Source organism: Lutra lutra, chromosome 10 (genome assembly GCF_902655055.1).
Source record: "Lutra lutra chromosome 10, mLutLut1.2, whole genome shotgun sequence".
NCBI classification, from domain to species: Eukaryota; Metazoa; Chordata; class Mammalia; order Carnivora; family Mustelidae; genus Lutra; species Lutra lutra.
Window position 1 is genome coordinate 3,599,640 of NC_062287.1, and position 27,919 is coordinate 3,627,558.

The 27,919-nt window shown below is 40.6% G+C and overlaps 1 protein-coding gene across 10 annotated transcripts in view; it reads left to right on the forward strand.

Moving 5' to 3' along the window:
• Window positions 1-27,919, forward strand: part of GRIA4 (glutamate ionotropic receptor AMPA type subunit 4) — a 398,776-nt gene that overhangs the window by 366,330 nt on the left and 4,527 nt on the right. For 5 of the 10 annotated variants that reach the window (XM_047690816.1, XM_047690814.1, XM_047690818.1 and 2 more), the window contains 2 exons: window positions 23,805-23,919; window positions 26,037-26,171. In XM_047690816.1, coding sequence (XP_047546772.1) covers window positions 23,805-23,919; window positions 26,037-26,171 — 250 coding nt within the window. Of the gene's footprint in view, window positions 1-4,609; window positions 4,649-18,449; window positions 18,565-23,804; window positions 23,920-26,036; window positions 26,285-27,919 lie in introns of those variants that run through there. The other 5 variants (XM_047690815.1, XM_047690820.1, XM_047690819.1 and 2 more) reach the window with 5 other exon arrangements.

The following is a 27,919-nucleotide window of genomic DNA, read 5'->3' on the forward strand; positions in this document are numbered from 1 at the left end:
AACCAGCCAACCACAACTTGAGACATTATTATTTTCCTTTTGTCTCTAAAGATAATATCAGCCAAGATTGGGCTGGGTTTGTGATTCATACTTAAGGAAGGGAAGATAAAATAGCTTGGCAGATAATTGGAATGAGCTGGAAAATAGTGAAGACTCTGGTTTAGAATTCTATTGTTTTAATTTAGCTAAGAATGAGAAACAGCAGTTCATTTATTTTAATGTTTGGTCCCCCACCCCCAATTCAGTCCAATAACACTTGTTTTCAGAATGAAATAACAGAATTTGAGATAACTTTGCCACAAATACCATATCCCTTACATCCTCGCAGCACCGAAACACAAAACCCCCAGCCTCAGCCCCAGGCCCTCTCAGAAACAGCCTTGTATTAATTCTGAGAATATCTTGTGACTGATAATCATACGAACAGAAGTTAGAAATACTTTGTTTATCCTCCGTGATACCAGAAAAGTCTATTTTACGATTGAAAGTAGTTTATTTTAAATGGACAGATTCCATACTCTCTGGAAACCTAAAAAGCCATTGTTAGGGCTCACCACTACACTTCATACAAACTTTATGAGACGATTTTCCTTGTGCTTCCTTAGTATCACATGACTCAACAGCGTAGACAAATTAAAGGCATAAAAATAATCCCAGCGTCAGTTCTGCCTTTCCAAGTTTATAATTCCCAGACGTGGGAGAAATCTGTCATTTTAAATACCACTGACCATGCAAGGTCCTGTCTCATCATGTTGAAATAAAGTAGTCTTTATTTAGCTTACCTTTCCACCCCTCCCTAGGGTACTCAGGAAAGAAACTGACACACAGATAATTTTTTACAGCATTATTATTCAGTCTTTCTTCTCTAAGCATTCAATCTTTGCAAGTTAGCCAAAATAAGAATTAAAGCGGAGTCAGTTAATCATATGTGACACGAACAGCTCTCTACTTTGAAAGAGAAAAGGAGTGTGTGGGACCTCTCACCACAGAGAAAAGATGGTGTGAACTCTGTGGAGACCTACGCACAAGATCTCTGCTCTTACAGAGAACGTTTGCTTCCTCTTTGGGGCTGACAGATACGCACCTTCTGAACATCCGTTTTCAAAATGGCAACAGGCCAGAATCCCATTAGTAACTGAGAGAAGCTCTTCTCAGATACCCAGCCCCCTATTCTTCTGTCTTTTCAGGTATTTGCAACTAAAACAAAACAAAACAAAAAAAATCATAAAAGCATTTATTAGTGAATATAGCTGCTCTAAGTTGTTGGTGCCTTTCATATGGAAAGGAAATTTTTTTAAATAGGCCAGAGAAATAGAAAAGTTAGGATGAAACCAAGGATCCAGACCCCTAAGTCGGTACCATAACCTTTGGCTTCTACTCGAGGCCAGGTGGAGGGAACTAGAAGTCAACAGGGTCCAAGAAGAGCTCACCTCAGTGGTCTCCCAGAGTAAAACACAAAGAGCAAAGGCTAACAGAAAAAAGTTGCTTTCTTTTAAATGATACAGCAATGTTAACATTGTAGAAGGCAAAGAACCAGTTCATATATGACCTAATTGATGTTCTTTTTAATCTGTTCACTTTTAAGAGGTGATGTTTAAGTTTGGCTTGATGATAGAACTCTAAAAATTACTGAGCAGTATATTTCTTAAGTGAGACAATAATAGTGACAGTGAGGCCTGAGCGCTTTTTACCCACCCCCACATCGTTCTTTTTACTTGCTCTTTTTCACCCTCCTATGATGTCATTCTGTTAAGAGGAAGAGCCTGTCAGTTGGCGACGTTAAGTGACTTGCCCACAGTGCCACAGCTGAGACTGGAACAGAAATCTTCTGACTCTCTCTAGTGCTCTTATGGGGAAAGAACAAAAGACAACTTTTTAACATAGATACAATTTAATTTCAAAACTTAACAGTTTCTGTGATTCTCCCGTGTTGTGTTTCAACAATATCCATAATTTCAAAGTGTATTGAGAGTACCCCATAGAGCTCAAGGAACTGTTTATATTAGAAAAAAAAAAAAAAAACAAAAAAAAACAAATAATTCTGGCTAAGTTGAAGAAATTACACAGGAGTAGATTTCAGGTCAGCATAAAAATTTTACAACAATTAAAACTGGTCCAAAAGTGGGAGGGAATTGGCTAAGATCCCCAACATCAGAATTGCTTGAGTGGAAACAGAAGAGTTTCCCACTTTCAGAGTCTAAGAATCTGTGTCACGTCCTGCACTATCTTTAGCAAAGCAACCAAAGAATTCCCTTACACCTCTTTGAAGTTGCTGACAATAAGACTGGGGAGAAATTCATTCCCAAAACCTCAATACAAGCTCATCTGGTTTTGGAATTAAATAAGTCACATCTTCAGTAAATAGCTACTTTTTATCACATTCTGTCTACACTGTGAAATAGAAAGATATTTAAGGAAAGCACTTCTCTTTAAGAACCACAGAGCTAGAGATAGACGCAGGTCTTGTTTTCCTCCCTGTACAGACATTTAAAATTATATACTGACGTCAAACTTTGGGCAAGGTACAAATCTGACAAAGTTTGCTGGGTTGTAAAAGGGGAAAAAGCAGCAAAAGTGAGGCATGTGCCTATGGAAGGACTTGCTTTTGTTTATTTATTTTTTAGAACAGCATTATGCTTCCCTATCTAGATAATGATAAAAACTAATCCATGTAATATGGTATCCCATGGCATTTCAATATAAAATACTTGAGAGCATAATTTTCAAGGGCCCCTGATAACATCAGCAGCATCGGTTGCTACTTCATTTATTTTTTTCATTTTTGCCCTTATCACAGTTAGCAGCCCATTTATGCTCTGAAGCTTGTAGACTGCGCGCCACTGGAATTTCAGCCAGTCCACGCCATGTCCCCACAGTTCTTATTCATAGACTTTCCCATTGTTTCAGAATATAAAGATACATCCTTCAAAACCTTGTCGTTTAGGTGACTTTCATGGATGAAGTAGGTGTTTTATTTAAAAAAAAAAATACTTTTTCTCTGTTTATAACACAGCTTCACAATTTCCAAGTGTATTATTATAGGAAAAAAGGAAATTCCCTATTTCTGTGTGTGTGTGTGTGTGTGTGTGTGTGTGTGTGTGTGTATGTATGTATGTATGTATTCGGGATTTATGGAGTTCAGCGGATAAAAGGCTGGTTTGTCAAAATGGACATTTTTGAAATACTCCTTCAAGATAATGAACGAAGTTAAGGTTCCCAAGTAAGAACAAGAGGACAAACACGTGTATTTATCATTGGAGAAGCTTTACGCTTTTGTGTGTGCATCATGTAGCTTCGAGGGGCTCAAAGCCCAGAGGGTGATGGTGACAGACGGATAGTGTAGAACCTTCCATACAGTGGTTTTTCCCTGCACATTTTCATAATGGCCATTAGAGTAACGATTACCCCATCCTTCATTTCGACGCCTCTGGAATATATGGTGACAACCCAAGGTTCCACAGTACATCCATTTTCTCACCTGATGTCATTTTACTTGATCAAGAATTTTAATAAATTACCCAAAGTTAAATAACAATAGCACATGATCTTGTATGGGTTCAGGCTCATTCTCGGTCTCCACTTCCCTTCATGTCTCATGGAACTCAATCAATTGTCTGGTATTTGATCTTTCTTTTTGGGAGCCAGTCACTGAAATTATGCCAAAGGGTGACTAGAAATGGACTCTAAGCTCAGTTAACTAGACGGGAGTCTTAAAAAAAGACGTCATTCAAACAAGAAAAGATTGTATCAGATGCCACGTAAATGAAAAATGAAACAAATTCAACAACTCCTACCCACCAAGCGCATGTATATGAATGTATTTGCCCCCACAAATCCTTGGTGCTAGTGCCTCTGTCTTCACCTAGACAGATGTGGCCCCTGAAGCTCAGGAGGAGAAGGAGCCCATCATTCTCCCGTCCCCAAATCCATGCCCCTTTCATGTGCTGCCTTCTTTCTCTCCAGAGATCCCAGAAGCCCTACTTAGCTAGAGGTACACAGTACGGGAGAAAACCTCTCTGTCCTACGTGTGATTCCCTGTTTTGATCAAATAGAGCAAGTACCTAGTTTTGGATACTCTCTCCAACTTTCCTAACCCTCCCCTTGTCTGACCCCTTAGGGTTTGGTCGGGGGGTTTTTTGCATGTTTGCAGTAATTCTCGTTAATACCAAATTCACTACTGCCCTCCGCACAGTGCGGGCTTGTAGCACCATCCGTTTAGCCTCAAAAACACCAGGAAGCTCAGGGAAACGGGTTGAGGGCACACAGCATGCCTCTCTCTCTCTTTAAGGAGCTCAGGTCCACCTCACCCCACGCTCTCCCTGATTCACCCACCCAATGTGCTCTGCTCTACGCCAGGCTTCAGTTCATCCAAGCCCTGACACAACAGACTGATAAGAGCAGACTTTTGTCCCTCTTACACAGCGTATGTTCATTCCCCTTTGGCTTAATCCTCAAAATGAATTTGAAGCTCATTTCAATGAACTCCCCAGGATATCAGACAGTTGGTAGTGTCTTGTGAGACCTGAGGAAAGGGTTGGCCAGAACTGAACTTGACTTTAATACAGGACCATGTTCTATTATTGTTTAACTTTGGGTATTTCTCCCCTAGGAGGAGGACAGAGGAGAACTAACGAGCTCCAGGACCAAGGTAAGAGGGGAGTTTTCTTTCAAAAGAATGGGTTCCATCCATTTGAAGGAAACCCCTCCCCCACCTATTTTTTAATCCCTTTTTCTTTATAAATTTTATTTTTTAACCCACACCTTAGGAAACCAGCTTGCCACCTGTGTGTAATAGTTACTTGAACATCCCCTTACAAATGTTATAGCAGGAAGTAGTAAACACCATCACACAAGTCCTATCAGTTACATGCTAATGCGTCTAAAGTTCTCCATCATCATTAACTATCAGTGCCAGTCTTGCATTATGGATCAGTCTCTTGCACAGGCCTGAAGAAATTGCCATCAGCCGTTTATTTCTCTCTGTAGAATACGGATGGTAACTGATAACCAAACCATAATGGGTGATGGGATTACAAAAATATTAAAATTAAAAATCCAAAGTGTTTCTATAAAAATTTATTATTCTTAAGAAATTTTTTTATTTAAAAATTTTATATTAATAGAAGCAGCTGATCAAATGAAAAGGATACGGCATGTGGAATATGCACAGGCCAGACTCTGGGTGGGCAGCAGTATAGACGTGATGAGATGTTTAAGGTGCCATATGAAGCCTGGGGAGGAAAACGAGGAAGGGGAGTGGACGCTGTGCTGAGTGTTTCTCCGTGCTGAGAGCGCCTTCCTGGGCACCCCTCCCAAGCAGTTTCCACTGTTACTGCTCACCTTCTGTGTCACTGTCCCTGGAAGTCGTCGGTATTCCATCCTTTTGGTACTGTGTGTCGCATTGGTCCTTCCAGGCGAAAAACAAGTGAATAAATCAAAAAGCATCCAGAATTTGAGCTATCGTCCGAAAGATGGAACCCGACAGGGGTGGGGGGGGGGGCACGAAGGGACAGCGTCCAGACCCTCTGCGGCAATCCTTCTGTCATCCTTGCCCTCCAAGGAGGCCAGGTCTTGTGATTCAAATAGATTTTAGGGAAGCTTGCGGCTCAGACAACTGAGCTACTTGAGGCTCAAGAAAAAGGGGATCCTAGGAAGCAGGGGAAATGTTCAGAAAGAAGGAGAATTCAGGTGATTTGTTGCCAATAAATCATCACCGTCTTTCAGAGACAGTTCTGGGCATTTTGTTACAAGCCTGTTTAGAATCACCTTCAGGTTGGATTTTCAAGGTTTTTTAAGGAAAAAGATCTCTTCAAACAGATCTGTTTTTATTGGAGACTGTTGTCCTAGGAGCGGGAGCCACAGTAGCCATCTGATTAGGAACGGCTGTGAGAGGACGCGCATGAGATGGGAACTTGATTTCAGTGCCAGCATACCCTACTTTGGAACTAATGCTATTGCCAGTGATCACCAAGTACCGGCCTCTTAGCAGGTCATGCATTTTGTTGTCAGAAGTCAGAACCTAATTTTTGTGTTCTCACTCCCTGACTCCCTTAGTGAAACACACGGGATATGTTGGAGACACATAATTCACTCCTGAATTTGAAGATGCCGGATGTATGGTTCGCCTGAGCAGTCGCGCACAGAAGGGAAAGCATTCCGGTGGTGTTTCGTGAACCGTGTCCACAGCGACGTTAGTCTGTCAGGCAGATCTGTTGTGCGATCTGAATTTCAGGAAACGCTTCCTGGTGGTCTTGTGCAGGGAAAGAACTGGGGTAGTTCGCAGTGACTTGGTTCTGTTAGGTAACCTGAGCTTGAGATGAAACACCGTCTTCAGCTTTTTGCTCTGTAAAGTGAAAAATACTGATCCCATATTGGTTGCATTCGGTTTATTATGTCTGTGAAAACCAATGAATGGAAGTGCCCAGGCTGGTAGCTTAAGAAATACTCAGGTACTCCTGGCCAGGAGCAAGTGACTGAAGGGCTGTGTGCTGTGTTCTCGAATTTGAAGCAATTGCCGGGGAAACCGTTTTCAGAATTCACAGTTCTGGGTTTTGTTTTTTAATAAAAATAAGTGAGGGGCTATAATTCTGTTTTGAAATATGGCCGTGAGCCCTGCTGCCCTCAGAGATGAGCAGCTTCGTGTCTCCCTTTGAAGGGCATAAACTGAAAAGCTGTAAAGACACACGGACTTAGAATTCTTAGGGTTTGGTTAGTTTTGAAGAACAGCAAGAGCCATCTGTCCTCCTAGTTGGGTGGTTCACAGCTTCCTCAGGTTCCCGGTAGCTTCGCATCCCTTCTTCTAGACGACCCGTTTTCCTCCCTCCTCATTTATGCTCTTCTCCCACCTCACCAAAATCCAAGCCAAAAGTTAGCGTAGATGAGACGAGAGCGATTAAAGACATTTTACATTCTATCCAAATCCTAGGCTGCCGCAAAGGAATCAGGCACCCAGAATGAAAGAGAAACTGAAACTTTAACTTTTTAAGAGTTTGTAGGGAGTCTGGTGGTGGGTATCAAGGAGGGCACGGATTGCATGGAGCACTGGGTGTGGTGCATAAACAATGGATCTCGGAACACTGAAAAAAATAAATTTAGAAAAAGAAAGAATTTGTAGGGAAATTTAAAATATTTGTAGATATTTATTAGACATAGTCAACTAAGTGCATATTTAAATACACAAAATAAATCTTAATCAGGTTAAACCACACAGCATTGGCATTTAAATTGTTGATGACAAATGCAGTTGTTAATTTCTCTGATGTACTGAGTTATACTATTCTCAGTAGTAAATTTAGTAACAGGAGAATTCAATAAAAGTGACATGTTTTATTTGCTACTCATAAATAGGTTAGAACAAAATGATAAGAATACCATTATCTGGGATTTAGTTGTAAGTATCTGATTTCACCTGATACTTACAAGCTTGTATCTGATTTTATCAATTAGTACTTTTTCCTTGCCTGGATACACAAAGTGAGCTGGTAATCCCTTTATTTTAACCATCTATAATCTCACTGAAATACCATCTTAGGTATTTTGTTTATACGACAGACAAAATTGTTGGCCATTATTCATAAAAACAACTAGTGTCAGTAACTCGTCCTGTCCCTCTTACCGTCATTTAATAGACGGTTTGGGAGCATTTTGTTTTATTTTGTTCTGCTTTAAAACCCTCTCCATACTGGGTGTTCCCAAAATCCCTTAGGTGGCATGGTCAGAGGACCCCCTCTGATGATTCAGCTCTGGATTCTTTCATTTTAATAGGCTGCTTAAAAAGTAGCACCTTAAGTTAATCATGGAGATATCAGCCCTCCCTGTAGTCACTGCGTGGCTCCTGTAGTTCTCGCCCTGCCTTGGAACCAAGCAGGGTGTAAAATGCCATGAAACATAGTCGCTGTGCCCCACCGGGAAGGACGTTCAGAGATGGCAACACTGTGACGTCATGTAGGACTCCAAGTAAATGGAGCGCTTCAGACAACAGATATTTAAAGAAGGAGATCAGTTGAGTCTAGAGTATCTGGGAAAGACCTCCTAAAAAAGGTTAGATGTACCAGTTGATAAATATTAGTTGAATGAATAAGTCCATGAGTGATTATTGGAAAATGGTAAGAACTTTAGAAAAGCAAAGGGCAGGGGATGTGAGGGGGAGAAATTTCTGGTGAAGGTTCTGTTATGAGATTGGCATGGATTGTGAATAAAATGTCTTTGGGACTCTAAGGAATCTAGCCTGGAGAAGGCAGAGAAGGTCTGTTTGGGGAATTAGGGTGGTTAAGAGGCTGGGCTTCTGTGGTAGAAGGACTCGGGTTCCAATCCCACCTTTGGCATTTACCAGCCATGTGGATTCAGTAAGGAATTGGTGGGAATGTGAGAACTTGGGACAGAGCCTGGCTCAGTCAAATATAATGGAGTCATACTTTAAAGGTATACCTATAAGCTGAATTGTTAGGAAGCTTTGGATGTCAGGAAAATTAGAACAAAGTCGTATCTTGGAAACAGCCACGAGGCCCCGAAGATTTTCAATAAAGCAGTGTAAACACGCAGTCATGAGTCTTCTGACTCTGGGTAGCTGAGAACAGATGCAGAGTCTGCGGATCTGTCTCAGGAGATAAAGGCTTTGACTCAGGTGTCACCTGTATAATAGAAATGAACATATAAATTTGAGAGACACCTTTTCAGAAAAAAAAGTTCTTAATGGCTACTTAGCTGTAGGAAAGGAATGGGAATGAAAATTTGAAGATGAGATTGAGTTTCTGTGATTGGGCTTTGTTGTTACTTGTGTTTACTTTTCTATTTCTTCTGTGAACGTTTTCTGATCCATTATACTGAAGCTTCTTTATGATGACATGTTTAGGATCCCTCATTACCTGTCCTAAAAGATCAGATCGTAAGTCATTAGGAATCTAGTATGTATCAAAATAGACCCATTTTATTCCAACCTTAGGAAGGAACACTGATCACGATCTAATCAAATCAAGTCAATATAAAGTTTATTGGTACGGCTTTTCATGGTACCGCTTTTTAAGGAGCGTTATCTACTATTCTTCTTGGATATTTACGAAGTGTCAGTTTCAGCTGATAAGACTGTAGGCCTCAGAAGTCTTATCTCAGCTCAAGAAGTATTTAGCCAGAGGGGACAGAACTTGCTGGGAATGTATCAGTCAAAACTTAATGAGAGATTCCCCCCCAGCAAGCCTGATGAATGGGGTGTGGGGGAGAAAATCCTCCTTGGAGAGCCAGAGTAGGGAGGAACGCGGAGTTTAGCTACACAGGCAAGGAGACCCACAGAAAGCAAAGTTTGACTGTGAGAGAGAGCACTGGACCAGGAGGCTGTGGACCACCAATCCCCACTGGGTCTTGGTGAGCTAGGCACCTGACTTGCTGTAGACCCCAGTGACCTATGAGAAGGTTTGCAACTCCCCTCCGACCCCCATCCTGACTCACAAATGCTAGGATTCTAGTTCTTTAAGGCAGCTGATGGAAGTTTTTAACAGTGAGCCAAGGAAGGAAACGGGGAACTTGGTTGTTGAGCATTCTGGAAATCCTATAAAGTGAATAAAGAACAGGTCTAAGAGAAGAAGGAATCCCAAGTCAGGGACAGCGCAGAGGGCATCTAGCAAATCTGAAAGCCCTGTGCTGCTCGACAGCCCACACGCAGTGAATGGTGACTGCCACCACCTCTATTTCTGAAACTGTACTTCAGTAACAATCACTTAACAGGAGATTCACAGAGAACTGTTAGCACTTCACAGTCTAGAGGTAGTGACAGTCCCATCTTGAAACATGCTCCCTGTTGTATGATTCCAAAACAGAAACTGATCATAAAAACAGGGTGGCTTGGGTGGGGACTGGAGCTGGTATCTCGAACAGCACCCCAAGGCCAGCACAAGTCAAATAAAATTGATACGATTTAATATGAATAATTGATAGTTAACCAATATTATGTAAGGGTTACCAAAAGTATCTTTGGACAGTTTTTATTTTTAACTGTTATCAGTGTCACATACAGTCCTTTAAGAAGCCTGCACCTGGGGGCACCCGGGTGGCTCATTAGGTTAAGTGTCTGACTCTTGATCTCAGTTCAGCTCTTGATCTCAGGGTAGGGAGTTCAAACCCTGCACTGGGCTGCACGCTGGGTGCGGAGCCTACTTAAAAATTTTTTTTAAAAATCAAGAACCCCTGCCCATGATGTGTTTGTAGAATGATCACAAATTGAGGCGCGTAGCTTGCAAGTTCCTTAGTCTTAAAACCTCCTCTCTGTTAAAATTCTGGAGCAACCATGGGTCACAGAGATCTTTTTATGTCCTTCCCTTAATAGACATACTTGGAAGTGGTCATTAATTAATTTTAAAATAAGTGTTCCTACAATCTGGAAGAGAGATTTTTTTTTATCTGCTTCACGATTCCCTTTCCAGGTTTTGCGAATCCCCAGAAATCGTTACGCCAGTCTCTCCATAGCCTTCACGAGCTTCTAAAAGAGGTCCCTGACCCAAAGGAGGATAGAAGATTCTACTCTGTGACCTAAAATTGACAAAATCATGAAACTAAACTGCATGAAATGTTTGTAAGGATTACATTTTTTAAAAAGTTTAACACTAAAAATGAAATTTTTTCCTTCATCACAGTCTTTAGCTGGTGCTCTAAATTACCAGCAGAATCCTCACAAAAATCACAGTTTCTTCAAAGAATCACGTTCCTCAGACCTAGGCCTCAAATAGCAATTAGTCATGCAAATTCCAAGGAACACAGACTTTAGGGGCACCTGGGGGGCTCAGTCAGCTAAGCATCTGCTTTGGCTCAGGTCTTGATCCCAGGACCCTGAGATGGAGCCCCACGTTGGGCTCCCTGCTCAGCGGGGAGTCTGCTTCTCCTTATCCCTCTGCTGCTCCCCCTGCTCGTGCTCATGCTCCCTCTCTCTCTTTCTCTCTCAAATAAGTAAATAAAATCTGCAGAAAACACACACTTTAGAAACTATTTCTGGAATCTAACCCAGTATCTACGCAATTTATTTAGTTTTCTTTGACTCACTTGAAGTATGAAACGCAGAGGACTCTGCGCACTAAATTAACTACATATATGCCATTCAGAATCTAAAACAAAGACAATGGATCCTTCCTTATCAAAGTGGTTTTCAGAGGCTCATTATACATCATGTTGGGTCTGAATTGTCTGTACATTGAAAAAAATTTTCTCTCCTAATTTTGGTATCAAGTTATTGGTTGATAGTGCCATTTTCATGCAAATCTTACCTGTCGCTGTGTAAACCAACTGGAATTAAAACTTAGTACCTTTTCTGAAAACATGTGCATATATATGCAGAGCAGTTTAGCCCAAATCCTGTCTTTGGAAAGAAATGCACAAATCCAGTGAAGCAAAAGAGCCGCGCGCTTGTTTCCTGGGGGGATAATTTGGGAAGAAAGCTAACAGCACAGCTGCAAGTTAAATGGAAAACCTAGGGGAGCGTTTATAATGCTGACAACCAGTTACTCTTCCAAGGCCACACACAGCCAAGCAAGGGCAGAACGGTGGACAGGGACGCCTTTCCTTAAGATCAGATCCTCACCTGCTTATCAGAGGACAGCCTGCTGATTTGTATTTGCTTATTATATTTTCTTGCCTGATAAACTAGCTCTTTCTCAGTCAGTTATTCATAGACTTTATACAAAATTCTGGGCTTGTTGTCATTTCTCGTTTCGTGGCTGATTTCCTCCAAACACCTTTACTTGGGGGGAATATCATTAAACTGCAAAAGTAAAACCCCATATGTCCTGTGCTCCTCTCTTCCCATCTCCTCTTGCTCTACTGGGGTAAACTTTCCTGTATGCAGCCCTCATGACAGTAGTGACAATTGCCACCATCATTTAATAAGAGAACCAGCAGTCTGTGGAATAATCTGAAAAACTATTCATTTCTCATGAAATTACTATTTTCTTACTACAGTGGTCCTAGAAATTCTTCTGCATGTACTTATCTCCTGCATCACAAAGTCTAAATCAAAGGAGTTTTCCAATCTGGAATTTTATGGGTTTTTTGTTTGTTTGTTTTGTTTTTTAAGATTTTACTTATTTGACAGAGAGAGACACAGCAAGAGAGGGAACACTAGCAGGGGGAGTGGGAGAGGGGAGAAGCAGGCTGGGCTCCATCCCAAGCCCCTGGGATCATGACCTGAGTGGATTAACCAAGAGCCACCCAGGCACCCCTGGAATTTTAGTTTAAATGCAAAAAAGGAATTCAGTAAAGATGTGGTGTGATGAAAGACTTTTTAAATTGCATTTTTTTCTTAATTCCTTCAGAAATGAAAAGGACTTTTTTCTTAGGGTCTCTACTACTTGTTGGGGGGGGGAATGTAGTTGCCAGCCCTGAAAATTCTTTTCCTAAAAACAGAGGTATACACACACACACACACACACACACACTTTTTTTTTTAATGGCCTACTTAGCAGAACTAAAGTCTACCCACCATCACATTCATTTAATTCAGCCTAAGGGGAAAAGCTCACCTTGTCTATGTAAATATGTGTGAAACAGCCAGTCTTCTCTCCAGGCCTCTGAGAGTTCTATTAACCTCCTGCAGATCCTGTCTGATGGGGGAGGCCTACTAATTGATGCATTACTCATACTTCTCTGCCTGACCTGTTCCCTTCAAATAAGGCAGAACCTTTGCAGAAGCCCAGTACATCATCCCTTGTCCTCCAGCCTGTGACTAGAGACATAAAACCAGGTGGGCCAAAGCCAACCACATCATCAGGAGCAATAAATGCTTTACTGACATCCTTAAGAGCAATTCCTAGATTCTACCTCTTTTTTATTTTTTTTTTTGGATCCAAAATAAAATGTTGATTTGCATAAAACAGATCTTTTAGGCATAATATTATAAAATAATATAAAATTAGAAAAAGTAATATAAAATTGGAAAATAATTGAGAAGGCTTTTTTGTTTGTATTTACTTATTATTAAAATATCACTTACTGTAGAAAATTTTGGGTGGGTGGGGAAGCATAGAAAGGAAAATGCAATCCAAACTAATCCTAATCCGTACGTCCAGAGATAGCTCTTTGTTGGATTTTTTTCCTCAATATTTTTCCATTAATGTTTCTGTCTCTAAATATATATTTTTATTCTTAAATTAAAATTAAGTGAATATACAAATTATTTCTTTTTTTCACTTAACATTACATTGTAATCATTTTTACTGGTCATTAAAAACTTAAAATGGGGGGCGCCTGGGTGGCTCAGTGGGTTAAGCCGCTGCCTTCGGCTCAGGTCATGATCTCAGGGTCCTGGGATCGAGCCCCGTGTTGGGCTCTCTGCTCAGCAGGGAGCCTGTTTCCCTCTCTCTCTGCCTGCCTCTCTGCCTACTTGTGATTTCTCTCTGTCAAATAAATAAAATCTTTAAAAAAAAAAAAAAACAAAACTTCAAATGGTCGTAAAGCCTTCAGCCATATGAATTAGGGGTGCTTATCAATACCATCAACCCGGGGAGCTTTGTAAAAATGTAGACACAGTGCCTCTGATTCAGAGGGACCTGACCCAGCAGTGTTAGGCATGGGCATCTGTATTTGTGATGGTAACTCTCTACTCAAATCAAGCTTGAGAACCACTGCTGGGTCTCCCCACATCTACTTCCTTCTCCTCTTCTGGTAGGCACACAAATTGCCTGCCATGTTTGCTACAGAAACATACTGTGAGGTTCATTCAATTACTCCCATCAACATCATTGATTAACTTTATTAGACTTGGTTCCTCAAAAGAGAATTATTATTAACCAGTAATATTTAGCCAATTAACGTAGTTCTCAACATTATCAGTAATTTCCAAGGACAAGAACTGTGTTTAAGCTTTTGTTGTGCAGTCATCTAACTTCATTTTTTAGTTCTTAATTCTGTCACCAGTGGAGGAGGACACCCATCTTATTTAGTTCTTGACTGTTTTGCACATTATCTTTACTTTTGTCTTTCCTAACACGAGTGGCAGAGAATTAAACTGGCATCATTTTAATTCACAGTAATTTAATTGCAAGCCAAGACTAATGCTTTTTATATGATTTGCATGATCTTCTGCATAAATCATCTACTAACATCCTTTGTGGATTTTAAAGGGATTTTCTTACCTGTTGACACAATGTCTTGTAGATTCACAGTTTTTAAGTTTTTAAAAAACAGACTAAGATTAATTGGAGACTATGAAAAAAAATTTGCTGGCATCATTCAAGTAAATATTCTGGACATTAGAACCCCATGATATTTAAATTTTACAGAGTTTAGGGGCACCTGGCTGTCTCAGTCAATAGAACTCGACTCTTGATCTCAGGGTTATAAGTTCGATTACTTAGAAATAAAATCTTCATATACCAATATCTATACCTACATATATATGTAGAGAGAGTGTGTTAGTTTAGTATGGAGAGAGCTTTCCCGTTAAGAGAGCACAGGCCTAAAAGTGATGAGACTTTCTCATGTGCATATAACTAATAGATCCTTTCCTGTAACGATAATAAAGCAGTAGCAAAATCACAATGTATGTTCAAATATACTGCACCATCACTGCCAGCAATGAAATACTGATCCTATTAAGTAAAACGGAATTGAGTTTTTTTTTTAAATCAGACTAAATACGATATTGCAAGTTATTTGTTCTACAAACTACATATGCCCTAAATACCCCATGTGCAGATGTTAACTAAGGCTAGGGCTGGTGTATCAGTCCTTTCTAATAATATTCTTAAATCCAGGGAATCATAAAAAACATTGATTAAACTTAAACTTTAAAAATGTTCCTATTATAAACTTCAAAAATGACAAATATTTTGTCAGATGTACATTTAATTTTTTTTTAAAGATTTTTATTTATTTGAGAGAGAGAGCGAAAGAGAGAGAGTGTGAGAGGGGGGAGGATCAGAGGGAGAAACAGACTCCCTGCTGGGCAGGGAGCCCAATGCGGGACTCCAGGATCACAACCCAAGCCGAAGGCAGGCGCCCAACCAACTGAGCCACCCATGGGTCCCCAGATGTACATTTTAAAACCTCACCATCAGAAAAATTACAAGCGATACGGTCCAGGAGTAAATATAATGAGTAAAGAATAAAAGCATATCTAAACATACAGAAATGAATGATAAATTATTTATGAAAGGGTGGAAGAGATGGGTATCTTCACCCAAATTAAGATGCTTTTAACAAGAAAATCTCCGCACTAGATGACTTTACCCAATATCAATAAGTAGAAGTTCAGGTCTTAGTTCCCATTCTTGAGCTTCTGTTGTATGTGGTCTTAACAAGAGTCTCATTAACAAGAACGGGTCCTGGAAGTTATGGCTAAAAACCCTTTTCATTATCTCAAGCTCAGTGGAAGGAAATTTCAGGAATAAAAAACCTTGGGCAGTTTTCTTGAGCTTCTGGAGTTTGACTCAAAGATCATTCTCCTTCCACCCTACATCAAGTACCCCACCATCTCACCGCTATTAAAAAGCCAACTTGGAAAGGGTTTTTCTTACCTAGAATTCCCCAAAGGTACAAAAAGCAAGAAGTAAGTTACCTGAGTCCTACTTCACTCTATGGAAGGTCCTTTTCAACACACCAGGGCTCTCAGTTGTGGTTTACGCCCCTGCAGCAAGAATGTGGTCATTGACTCTTTCTTCTTCTCCTTTCATTTTTAAATGACAACAGTCTACTAGGTTGAGTTGATCTGTAAACCTGCCTTTTATAGGACAAGAAGAGTAATCAGTGTAAGGAACGGCACACATTTCTCTTCTAACACTCATCTTCTTGGCGGACCACTACTTTGGCTTCTCTGAGGCTTCCTCAGGACCAGAATATCCCTGATCATTAATCTGCGTTTCTGAACTTGACTCTGATACCTCTGTTTGAAGTGTAGGACGGGGATTGCAAAGCAATAGTAAAATGTGCTGTAGTGAGAGTCTGCTTCCTGTGTCCCTCATTTACCCCCCAGTACTTGTGACTTCCCTAAGCATGCCTCTGCTTCCTCCTTCAGGGTTTCTTTTTCTCTTGCCTAAGTAAAAAAAGAAGGAAAAAAAAAAACTTTTAAATCTATTCCAGCAAAATGAGTGAAGAAGTAAGTTTATGTATTTTTTAAGTCACTTGATGATTCTTAGAATTAATAACATGTAAAAGCAACGTGTTTCATAAAATAGGGCAGATGTTCTAATGTGGTTTATGCTAGTTGAGATGGCAATCTCCAGGTCGGTCGACCTGATTATATACAGAAATGACGTCTGTAGTCAGTTGTAGAAAACAGGCAGTTTTCACGTGCAGAAAAATCTTGACTACCTGAAGACTCTTTCTGAATATTAATTACCAGGGGCCTCCCATGCATCCTAAGAGAAAAGTAAATGTACATTTAATAATATTAGGCAGACTTTATCAAGGGGCTGCATGTTTTTGGAAGGAAAAAGGTGATTTGTGAACTGGGCAGTGACTTACCTATTGGTCAGGTGTATCATATAAACCAGATATTGCTGGTTACACACACACACACACACACACACACGGATAGCGGTGTGAAACTGAACTGTTTTTACATGGCCTATTAGATGGTCTTAGAAAGACAATGTCTTAGAATAATTTTGTAGAAAACTTTATTCCAAATGGTTTTCTCAACATGAAGCTTTTTTTCCTTATCCATTCCTTTATTTTGCTTTTTGTTTTCTCCTGTGCTGTGGAACTGTCTTTGGATATGGCTAAAAACCCTGTTAAATAACCCTCTCATGAAATGACTTCGGTTTTATCCAAGGAATGGTCTAAACCAACTCATAAAATTATTGGGATGCCAGTTCATTAAAACATCTCAGATGAATGTTTCAGGCTAAAATAAAGTGGAATATAAAAATAATTTTCTCCAAAATAAAAAATTGGAGTCGTCCAGCTTAAATCACTAGAAGACAAATTTAGTTTGTTGTAGGTGCAAAATAAATTAAAACAACTTTCTCCCAATGACATTTTTTTTTTAAATAGGTCTCTCTTCAGTGAATATTCATTCATTCTTGCATTTCGGTCTGGTCCTTTTGGTGATTAAACCAACCACCTGATACTGCTCACTTTGGGAAGTATATGCATTATTTTAGGCCACCAGTGTGGCACTTAGGAAGGTGGGAGCGGCTGATTATTCAATTAGCATTTCATAAGTGGCGGAACAGTTAATACTCTCAAAGTGCATGGTTTACTCGCGGGAAGTGTTTATTCTCCAAGTGGATCAGACTGTCACAACATTGGAGAATGAACATTGTTTACATAAAATTTGATAAACACATTTTAAGAAAAGAAGCACTTCCACAGGCTGATGGCTGGTGAAATATGTAACCCTTTTTACTAGTCGACAGCCATTTCACTTGCAAATCAGTTTTCAAGTGCTGTTCGTTAATACGGGGCTGTCATGTTTTATTTTTAACTCGTACAGCATTAAACCATCAGCAGACTCCGTTTTTATCAGCTAGCATAGCCCTAACTCTCCATATAGAAGCCACTCCCTCACTTTAACAGAAATTTCATGAAATGGTGGGAAGTCCTCTTGAAGGACATAATGGCTCATTTAAAAACTGTAACCTGGAGGCAAGTAAGAAACCACATACCTGGCAGGCAGAAGCCTGTGACACATTTTTAACCCTTTCAGACATTCATTAGAATCTGCTCCCTTCTTCCCTGGTAGAGATACCCAAGGAGGCGACTGAATCTTGAGTCTGCAAAGTTCCGATCCCATGCAGCCCAGCTTCCTGGGCTTCAGTTCCTTAATTTCAGCAGTGGAATTGGCCATGCCAGCCCAGTTTCTAAATAGCATCCAAACCCTTCAAGAATCAACACCAAACTCAAATATAAGACCTTTTCCCTGAGGGCTGCTACTCCCTTTCTCTTGACCATTCTGTGACTTCTAGCACAGGAAACCGAACCCAGCGTGCCAATCCTAGATTCTGAGACCAGTGAAATAAAACATGAATAAAACTAAACTCCCGCAAACAATAAAGGGAACCAAAATTCAGCTGGACTCTTTGTGGTCATGAAGTCCGTTCACAAAAATGAATGAATGGCTCCTTTTTTGGTTCGGAATGCTGTTCCATGTTTCCTTCTGGGAATGCATTTTCATCTCGGTGTCTTCAGCTGTTGACATTCTTAGAGGCAGAGGAGCTCAAGGCACTGTTCTTCCTGTTTACTGCTCTTTTGCAAAAGAAAGAAAAATCTATGTCATTGGTTGATAATAGCGTCATTTATTGGAATAAATGAACTCTGAGAATGAGCAGCACCAAGTAACCCCGTGTTTCACATGCTTTGAAATTAGTCCCCACTGCCTTCGGTTTGGACTCTGGTGGACAGGGCTGCAGGACCGCAAAATGAGAGGTTTATTTAGCGCCTGGGAGAAGCTTCTAAAAGAGCTTAAGTCCTCATTCCTTCTAACATCTTAACAGCTGTGCAGTTTCTTACAAAATATGTTTTATCGTTTCAAGAAATGCTGTTAACCTCGCAGTTTTAAAACTGAATGAACAAGGCCTCTTGGACAAATTGAAAAACAAATGGTGGTACGACAAAGGAGAATGTGGCAGCGGGGGAGGTGACTCCAAGGTCAGCCTCAATGTCACCAAAAGCGGGTAAACAGTATGTATAGTAATAGGTGCATCTGCTGGGAGACGCAGCTTGGACCCCCCCCCCCCGCCACCCCTAGAATTGCCAGTCCAGTCCCTTTGAAACCCAAGTATGCAATTACTGTCAAAGCAAAAATATTCGCAGCCATTACCAATTTGGGGGACACACAAACAAACTTCATTACAAAAGTGCCTGCACCTCTCTGGCTTCACAGAGGTCGTGGGTCAGACCCTGTAGTCCTGCAAACCCCCTTGTAGAAAGCAGGAAGGGATCCAAGCCTTTGAAAGGGCAATTCAGTGATGGGAGGAGGGCAGACACCAAGGGGAACTCTGTCTCCTTTGGCTTGCCCGCTTGTGCTGAGACCCCTACAAAGTGTTTTGAGTAACAGCAATGACTTGACACCACCTGGACCTGCCTAGAATACCTTCCAGAAATCCATGTCTCCACCCAGAACCCTCACACTTCATTACATACCAAGTTAAATCAGAGATGGTCATGTGAACTAGAATTTTTTGCCTTCGTAAATGGAGCAAATCACAAAATGATCAACTCCAAAAACAAGACCCGTTCAAGCTCGTCTCCATTCAAAAACACCAGCCACATATTCACTTAAGGAGTATTAACTCTTTATATTTTGGCGCCCTAACTTGCCTACAGTGTTCTGACAGTTTCCATAAAAGCATAAGTAAATAAATATTTATATGCAGAGGAAATTATTTAAATTTACACTCGTAATCTATTTTCCATGCAAATTAGAAATAGAAGAAAACATGCTCTGATAGCACCAAAGAAAAGCAAAAATTTTCTAGTCCATTAGAAAAATTTTGCTCACAAATATTTACTTTTATCACCAGTGTAAGAGAAGTACAACAGTGCTTAACATTCCACAAAGATGATTAACAAAGTCCTATTTTAGTGTCCATTCCAGAGAAAAATAACCAGAGCAGAAACATACGCACAATGGAAAAGTCTGTGTAAGAAAATTCACTTCTGTTTATTTCACTGAGGGGCTGGACAGCTCAGTCGGCTTTTAATCTGTTTGTATCCCATCGATTGTTTGGTACCAAACGGACACTAAATATTTGTTGTCAAAAAACATATGTAAATGTAACCTTGTAGCTCTCAAGAGTAGATCTGTTGTCCCCATTGGTACGCGGTAAGTTACTTCACCAAACATGAGCTACAAAGTGATACATTCCGAAACGGTACCTCGGATCTTAAATGTTATAAGAATCAACATAAAATAGTCCCCCCAAATGATATCATAATATGTTCTGTGTCCCCTCAGAAGTTCTGTTTTCATACTAAAAACCATTCCTTGTAGGTTGTTGACTGATGGACTACCGCTGAGCAAATAGGTGATCACCATTTAAGTGTTAATAACGCCCAACTCTGAGTTTGTGAGAAAAGGCGGTATTTTAAATGCCCTCACCTAACTTACGAGGCACTTGCTGTTTCATTTTTGTTTTGTACCTCCTACAGGTGACTAGTTTTCTTTTTTAAAGTCATCTCACCCCTCCCGTGGCGCCTGATCTTCCTCAGAGGAGGTGACATAAGGAGGAGAAGGGCTCAGTTGGAGAACAAAGATAGTTTTTGAGCTTTTGCTGAGTATGAAGCCAAGGCAGGAGAGAAATTAAATGACGCCAGTTCCGTGTAGGGGGGGATATGGTCATTCAGAGGCCCCGGCCCAAGCATGCTGAAATCTGACGTTGTCTGACTTTCAAATACAAACTCTTGTTGGGAGAAAACTCAGCTTTCTAGTAGTGATTCATCTCACAGAGGGGGAAAATCATGGAAAGCCCCACCCCACCCACCCATGAATGGGTTCCTTTGAGGAGACAGACAGGACACCCGCCTGCCATTGTCCAGCCTTTCATTCAGCCGCAAATTATTAAGTTTCTGCTTTCAGCGGGCCACGCTCCATATTTGTGGGGGAAAAGAGAATTCTCTTTTTCTCAAGGAGCTCATGATTTAGTAGACCTGAAAACTGAACTGAGTCACTAGTCAGTGACTTCTAGTCACAACCTGTGGCTACAAAATAATTCGTATCCCCTCTCACCGAGAGTCTTTCCCAGAGCGTGAAGTTCTGACCCAGCTGCCCTCAGCCGAGGCTTCCTGCTGAAATGTAAACATTGAAGGAAAGAAGTGAGAAAAAGGGTCCTGCATCTTAAAAAATAATAAAGTAGAAAGGCAGGATTTGGGGTATCCAAATCCATTTTTTTAAATTTACTTAATAATATTAGGGCAATGTGGTCTTTTCTATGATTAGAAGAAATTCATACTTACTCTTGTGAATAACGTAATAGAAGTTTACCAGTTGGCAGTAAACCAATTTAAAAATATCATTGCAATGTGTAAAACTCATTTTCCTCCCTGATGAATCTGATATGGTTTAGTCAGAGCACAGACTGTACACAGAATTTTATGTCCGTTTTTGATGTGAGTTACTTACTCCTGGTTCTAGCTGGAAATTTTGGCAAGGCCTGTAATCATTAATGATCTATAAAATTGATTTTTTTTGTTTTATACCTTATTTTCCTTTATGCATATAAAAACAGGCACACTCAGGAATGTGGACATTCGTATAAAACTTACTTCGTAAATGTGATTACCAAATCATGTCTTCTTTAGGAATTATATTAGATCACATGATACCCGTTTCCAGTTTAGCACTTTGAAGACTGTAGCCCATTCCGGACTTTAAAGTAGGTCGTAAGTGGCCTTCTCCCCTTTACCACAGCCATAGATGCCAAGGCAAGAATGAAGGGATTATTACCAAAAGTATGAGTTCATAAGCAGGAAAAAAATGTGGCAAACAAAAGCCAGCGATCTCCCAGGAACACATTCCTTGCTCAGTGCCCAGTACTCTGCCAGTTGACCCTTGAGTTTGGTTCCCAATGAATATCTTAAATTCAAAATTCTAATCTACTCAGAGCCCCTAAAACCAGCTCCTGTGGTGGAGACCAGAAGGAACAAAGAGGCAAGGGGAGAAGTGAAGGGAGAAGGGGAAAGGTAGAATCTTAAGGACATCCCTTCCAGAAGAAACTGAAAGAAACTCTGCTTTCTTTTCCTTCCCTTTGCAGCATTCAGCATGAAGTCCTCCTCCCGGAGCACCCTAGTCGAGAAGTGCAGTGTAGGCTCATAGAATACACCTGTGCACATATTAGAAAGGCTTTTGGTGGGGACCTCAACACTCTTAAGAGTATCAATTAAAGGAAAAGCTTGCTCTGGGTTCAAAATAATTTAAATACAGCAGCCCTGCAGAGCACCTATTCTGAGTCAAATACTTGGTAACTGCTGTCCCACAAGGACGAATGAGACAAGGCTTTTATTCCCAAGTAGTTCACAACTCATCAAGCGACCTGGGGTGGGGTTTTGTAATCACTTCATGAATGTCGGTCATGGTGTATAGGTAGTAAAGCCCACATTGGGACCAGACTCCCCAAACACCCCAGTTTACCAAAATCTTCATCCTACTCAACCCCCAAACTCGGCATTTATTAGAAAGTGTTAAATTGTGCTCATACTAGATTTTGTTCCAAAACACTATGTCATTTTCTAGCAATGCGGCAAATGCATATTACTTCTTAAATGGAACGAGTCTTATTAAAATGTTACAACATAGATATAAAAAATTAAATCATAATGAGAAAACAGTTAAAAAGACAAACTTAACACCTCAGAAACTTTTTCTCAGAACGAACAGTTCAACAACAACATAACAACAGAAAAAGTTTTGGCTTAATGGTTAATCAGAAAATGCAGTTAACCAGAAACCATTTCTTGACTCTTCCGTTGTGAATGTTTTTAATTGCACAAGCTATCAAGTCAGACTGTTACAAACCCTGATTCAGCTACTTCCTTGCTGTGTGGCTAGATGATTTAATCTCTCCATGCCTTTGTTTCCTCATTTGTAAAATGCAGATTATCATAGTATCCAAACATATAAAATGCTTCCGACACCTGCTGGAACCTAGTAAGGGCTCCATCAGTGTTAGCTGGCATCATCACCATCATCATTACTGTATTGCCTAGTTGTGCAGCTAAGTTAGATTTATGGAATTAATCCCCTAGCAAATCAATGCACGTCGTGTCTCTCCAAGTGCACTCAATATTTCCTAGAAAAAGTGAGGTGTTGGGAGACAGAGCCAGACAAAATGATTGGGGCAGCCTTAGAAATGTCAAGAGAAATTCAATGAATCTCTCTCCGAATATTTGTAAAAGCAAAGAGAAGCAGAAACCAGCCAAGCACAGAAACAGAACAAGGGATGTCAGGAGTTACCACTCCCCATCCATCCTCTTGGACTTTTACTTTATACAACAGAGGTGTTCACATGGGAATGAAAACCGAGGGAGTTCTTAGATTCCTTGGAACACTGAGACGGTGATGACTGGCCTTTTCCTCCTTGAGACTCCCTATATAACATTGAGTACCGAAAGACTCAAATATGGTAGAAAAGTGAGGTTTTATAGGACTAGAGTTTGTTCATAAAAACCTCGGTTCCCCTGAGCCTGTCATGGATCTGGTGGGAAGCATCCGTGGAGTACATTCTAGTCCCTCCCCTTTGTACGCACGGCATGTTAATGTGATAGACTCGAGATAGTGATATTATTTAGGTGAAATACCACAATCCAGAACTAGAGTGTCTGCATGGGCTGCTACTTTCACGATTCACGTCTCTGTCTTCTAAGGACCTTCCTGGACCCTTTGTCAGTACTGCGTGCGCCCTCCTTCTCTTCCAACCCGTGTAGACCTGCTTTTACGGCATAGAGTAAATGCCTCCAGCTGAACCCCAGTGTAGGGAGAGCCCAAACCAGTGTGAGCCAGGTTCTCTGCACACCAGCCTGTCCATCTGCAGCCACTGCCGTTCATTTCGAAAGGGGGTGGGCATGCGGAGCTTGCAAATCTTGCATGACTCCCACCGTCCTGCTGGGAACCTTGTAAACGCTCCAGCAGCGCTCTCCAGGCCAATAGTTTTGGGTTCACAGTAATTGCATACGTTTTATTTACCCCTCCTCCCTAGCAGTATGCACCTGTTACCTAAAGTGATGGAGCAGGCCCCAGCCGCCGGCCTGGTTCTCCACCTGGGCCTCCGCACGAGACACAGCGCCTCCTGTGGCCTCTGCTCCGTCACTTTGCCATGCGATTCTAATGTAGTTTGACTTGAATAACATAAAATAACATATATAATGTTATTTATGTTATTTTCCACGTGAAGAACTCCTGTAAACCTTGCCGTTTTGAAACTCAGTGAGGCAGGCGTCTTAGACAAGCTGAAAAACAAGTGGTGGTACGATAAAGGTGAATGTGGACCCAAGGACTCTGGAAGCAAGGTCAGTCGTCGCCCTCCGGGGCGCCCCCTTGTGTTCACAGAGCCGTAGCCGCGAGCGCTTGTCACAGGGCACGACCCACTCACCCGCCCCGCGTGGCCCATGCCGTCTCGGAAGACTGCAGCCCGCTCCCCCCTGCTCAGGCTTGGGTGCAAGCCCAGATTAACCGCAGGAGCACCTACAGGGACCAAAGTCCTCTAGGATCCTCAGGCTCACCTACCACTCATGCGAGTAGCGCTTCTGGGTTTCGTGTGTTTCGGAGGCGAGAGCCACGAAACATGTTGTTTGAGGACCCGGTGGGGTCTCCAGACAGGAAGTGGGGGACTGTCCGCTAGCCGTCCAGAGACGGAGGTTAACGTTCACCCTATGGCACTGGGAGGTTGTCTGCTGTCACTGTGTTGCCGAGCATTCCTCTTTAGTTGAAGAGGCCCCCTTACAGCTTTGCGCTGACGGATGTGCAGTGGACAGAGATGCTCTTACTAGATCAGCATTTGCAAATGATATCCTCAAGGTCAGATCTCTGCTTTGTGTATCCTTGTTAGTCGGTGCAGAGATCTAGAGACCTGATTCACTGAGTATGAGTAAACGGTGGTGCAGTTACGTTTCCATTCCAGTATATCAGTGAATATAGTTACCCGAGCAAAATTATAGACTGTAACGAGTGCCCAAAAGCCCTAGTTGAGGATTCTCGAAATCTTTATCTTTTTTAAAAGAAGAAAAATATTCGTTATTCTAAGACGCAAAACAAGTAAATGGCTTAAATAGGAGAGCCTCCATTCAGTTAAGAAAGAGACCAAGTAATGTCCCTGGATACATTTTCGGGGTTTATCCCTACATTTTAATCAGCTTTTTCCCTGTCTTTGAACCAGAGTGGAATGAGACAAGCTTGGCCAAATAATGAAACAACTATCTCAAATCCCTGTGTCAAGCCAGAGAAGCATAAATATTTAATGAGAGATTATTTTAAAAATGAAATGACCCTAAATTTTGGCCCAATTGGGTAATGTCATGGCTAATTGGACCGTCTACATAGTCCATCTTTTAAATTAAATACTCTCCTAATAAAAATATTTAAGTCTCTGAATCATAGTTTGTACAAAACCTACAGCCGGGAAGATGACAGCTACAGGACATCCTACAGGGAGTCTAACCCAAAATACTTTCTCAAATCACGTTATATAACATACGTATTTCCAGTCTATGAAAAAAATTCTGAAGTCTTGTTAAAATTTTAGTATCTTCTAATCTTATGTTTGAGTATTTCCAGATTTATTATGAGATAATATGTAATCTAAAGCTCTGGAGAATAATATGTCTGAACTATTAACTGATCAAGTATTTTTAAGTGGAAAGAGAATCTTTTTAATCAATAAAAATAGTCCTAAATTTGTCCATACAAAAGTAATTTATGTCTCAGTTAACCATGGTAATGTGTATATTTTTAAGTTACCTAACTGTGATGCATACATAGTTATTCCTAGTGTATAATATGTAAAAATGACACTTTGTAGAAGCTTTCCCATATACCTGTGACTGAACAAATAATGAGTTACCCTAGCACATTGTTTACATATATTTGGTAAAGCAACAGTAAAGAAAATGTGAAACTCTTAGCTAAAAAACAAAAACAAGACAAAAAACTTAGTTCCTTAAGTAGGAAATGTGAAGTGAAATTTATACAAGAGAAATTTCAGATATTGCAAGTGTAAGTAATGGCAGGAAACTCAAAAGACATCCCTTCCCATGTATCTGGGTTTTAAATATGCCATTTTCAAACTTAATAATCAAGCCCACTTCTGCCACCCTGTGTAAATATATAACTGCTTTGACATGGCTAGGCATAGTGGCTTTCACTGCATATTTAATAATGATAAAACATTACAAATTTTACTGAATGTAATTACACACAGTTTTATTGGTAATCATCATAATTTCACTTCTCCTGAGAGCTGTAAGCTTTCTGCTTAAATCCATAAACCTCCATCAGTGATTTATACATGTAAATAATTTCAGGTTGCATTAGGCATTTGCTTTAATTAGCTGTTTGGATTTCGTGTGTTCTTTTTGCCTTCCGGGTATGACATTTCCACAGCTAACTGAACTGTCTTTATCTCCCCCAGGACAAGACGAGCGCCTTGAGCCTCAGCAACGTAGCAGGCGTCTTCTACATTCTGGTTGGCGGCTTGGGCTTGGCAATGCTGGTGGCTTTGATAGAGTTCTGTTACAAGTCCAGGGCAGAGGCGAAGAGAATGAAGGTGGCAAAGAGTGCACAGACTTTTAACCCAACTTCCTCGCAGAATACTCAGAATTTAGCAACCTATAGAGAAGGTTACAACGTATATGGAACCGAAAGTATTAAAATTTAGGGGTAGGACTTAGGGCTTACTCCAGTGAGTGGGTGATGCATCCCGTCATTGAGTGTTGTGACCTGTCTGTCCGGTGGTGGCATTGCTTGCTTCTGATTACAGCTTGGATATTTTGGAAAAACGTCAGTGCAAAGTGGTTCAGTTTTCTTTGGCTGCGGATGCACTGTTCAAAACTGTATGTTACCAATAGATATCTGCATTGAAAGGGGCAGAAAGACAAAAACAAACCTCCAGGATTGCTCTGCAGAATGATCTGAACAGCATATCCTACCCGAAATTTGGAAGAAAATGGAAATCAGTTCTGGGTTTCCTTGTCTGTGTACCAGGCTAATTCTACTTGGAACAATCCAATTTTAGGAGAATTGCTCACAGATTCAGCATAAACCCATTTCAAGCTATCAAAGCTTTGACAGTTGCCTGTTTTGATATGATTACTTAATATGATTATGTATTTGCATAATCGTATTGATATGATTATGATTATGTATACAACTCCAAGCACCTACTAAGGGCTCAGAAAATTTTAGCTCCTATTCTGTTTCACATTAACCATCATTCTATATTTTTTAAGAGCAAAGCCCTGCTGTTTGCTCATCTGACAGTACCTTGAGCCAGACCTTTAGATGGGAGTGACTGTCAGAGTCTTGACTCCAGTTCGTATTTATTAGATGGGTTTCAGCTCTCACCTTCACAGTATCACTAAGGCGGATGTGCATTTTAGGCAAGTGGCACGTTCTCCCTCAAAACTGTCAGCAATGTATGTGTTCTTAGGAGGACACAGGAAAAGATAAAAATTGCAGTGAATTATTATGGCCTTTTTTTTTCTCATTTCAATTTTTTTTTTAATTTATTTTTTTTCAGTGTTCCATAATTCATTGTTTATGCACCACACCCAGTGCTCCATGCGATCCGTGCCCTCCTTAATACCCACCGCCAGGCTCACCCAACCCCCCATGCCCCTCTCCTCCAAAACCCTCATTTTGTCTCTCATGGTTCGTCTCCCCCTCTGATTTCCCCCAACTCACTTTTCCTTTCCTTCTCCCAATGTCCTCCGTGTTATTCTTTATGCTCCACAAGTAAGTGAAACTGTATAATTGACTCTCTCTGCTTGACTTCTAAGTAGACCAGAGCAGCCCCATTTACTCACATCCTCTCACTGTGTCACAATAAAACAGTGTAAATATTCAGTGAAATGTAGGAAATGGAAATATTTTTTTAAGAATCTAAGTGTACACTACTTTTTTCCTCAAATGATAGAAAGGAGTTTTAAAATAAGATCTGAAAGCATTTGTTATTGCTCTTCCTAAAATCAGGCCTCTAAGACCCATTTTCTAAACTTACATATAATAGGCAACTGACTAGGCTGCTCACTCTGATTTCAACGGTAAGTGAGCCTTTGAACCTGCAAGAGACATGCAGTGCTTGACATAGCCGAATATAATTTTCATAAGCTGTACATCTGAGGTTATACCAGGTAAATACCCTTGTTTTTGATATTTATTGTTACAAAAGCTATTGAAACACTTTGTTAATATCTTAAAACAAAGAACAAAAGCCATTCCCTTTTACCAAGATCTAGCTCTTGAGCTTTTTTTCCATAATCTAGAAATCAGTGGATGACTGAGTCTAACTGTACA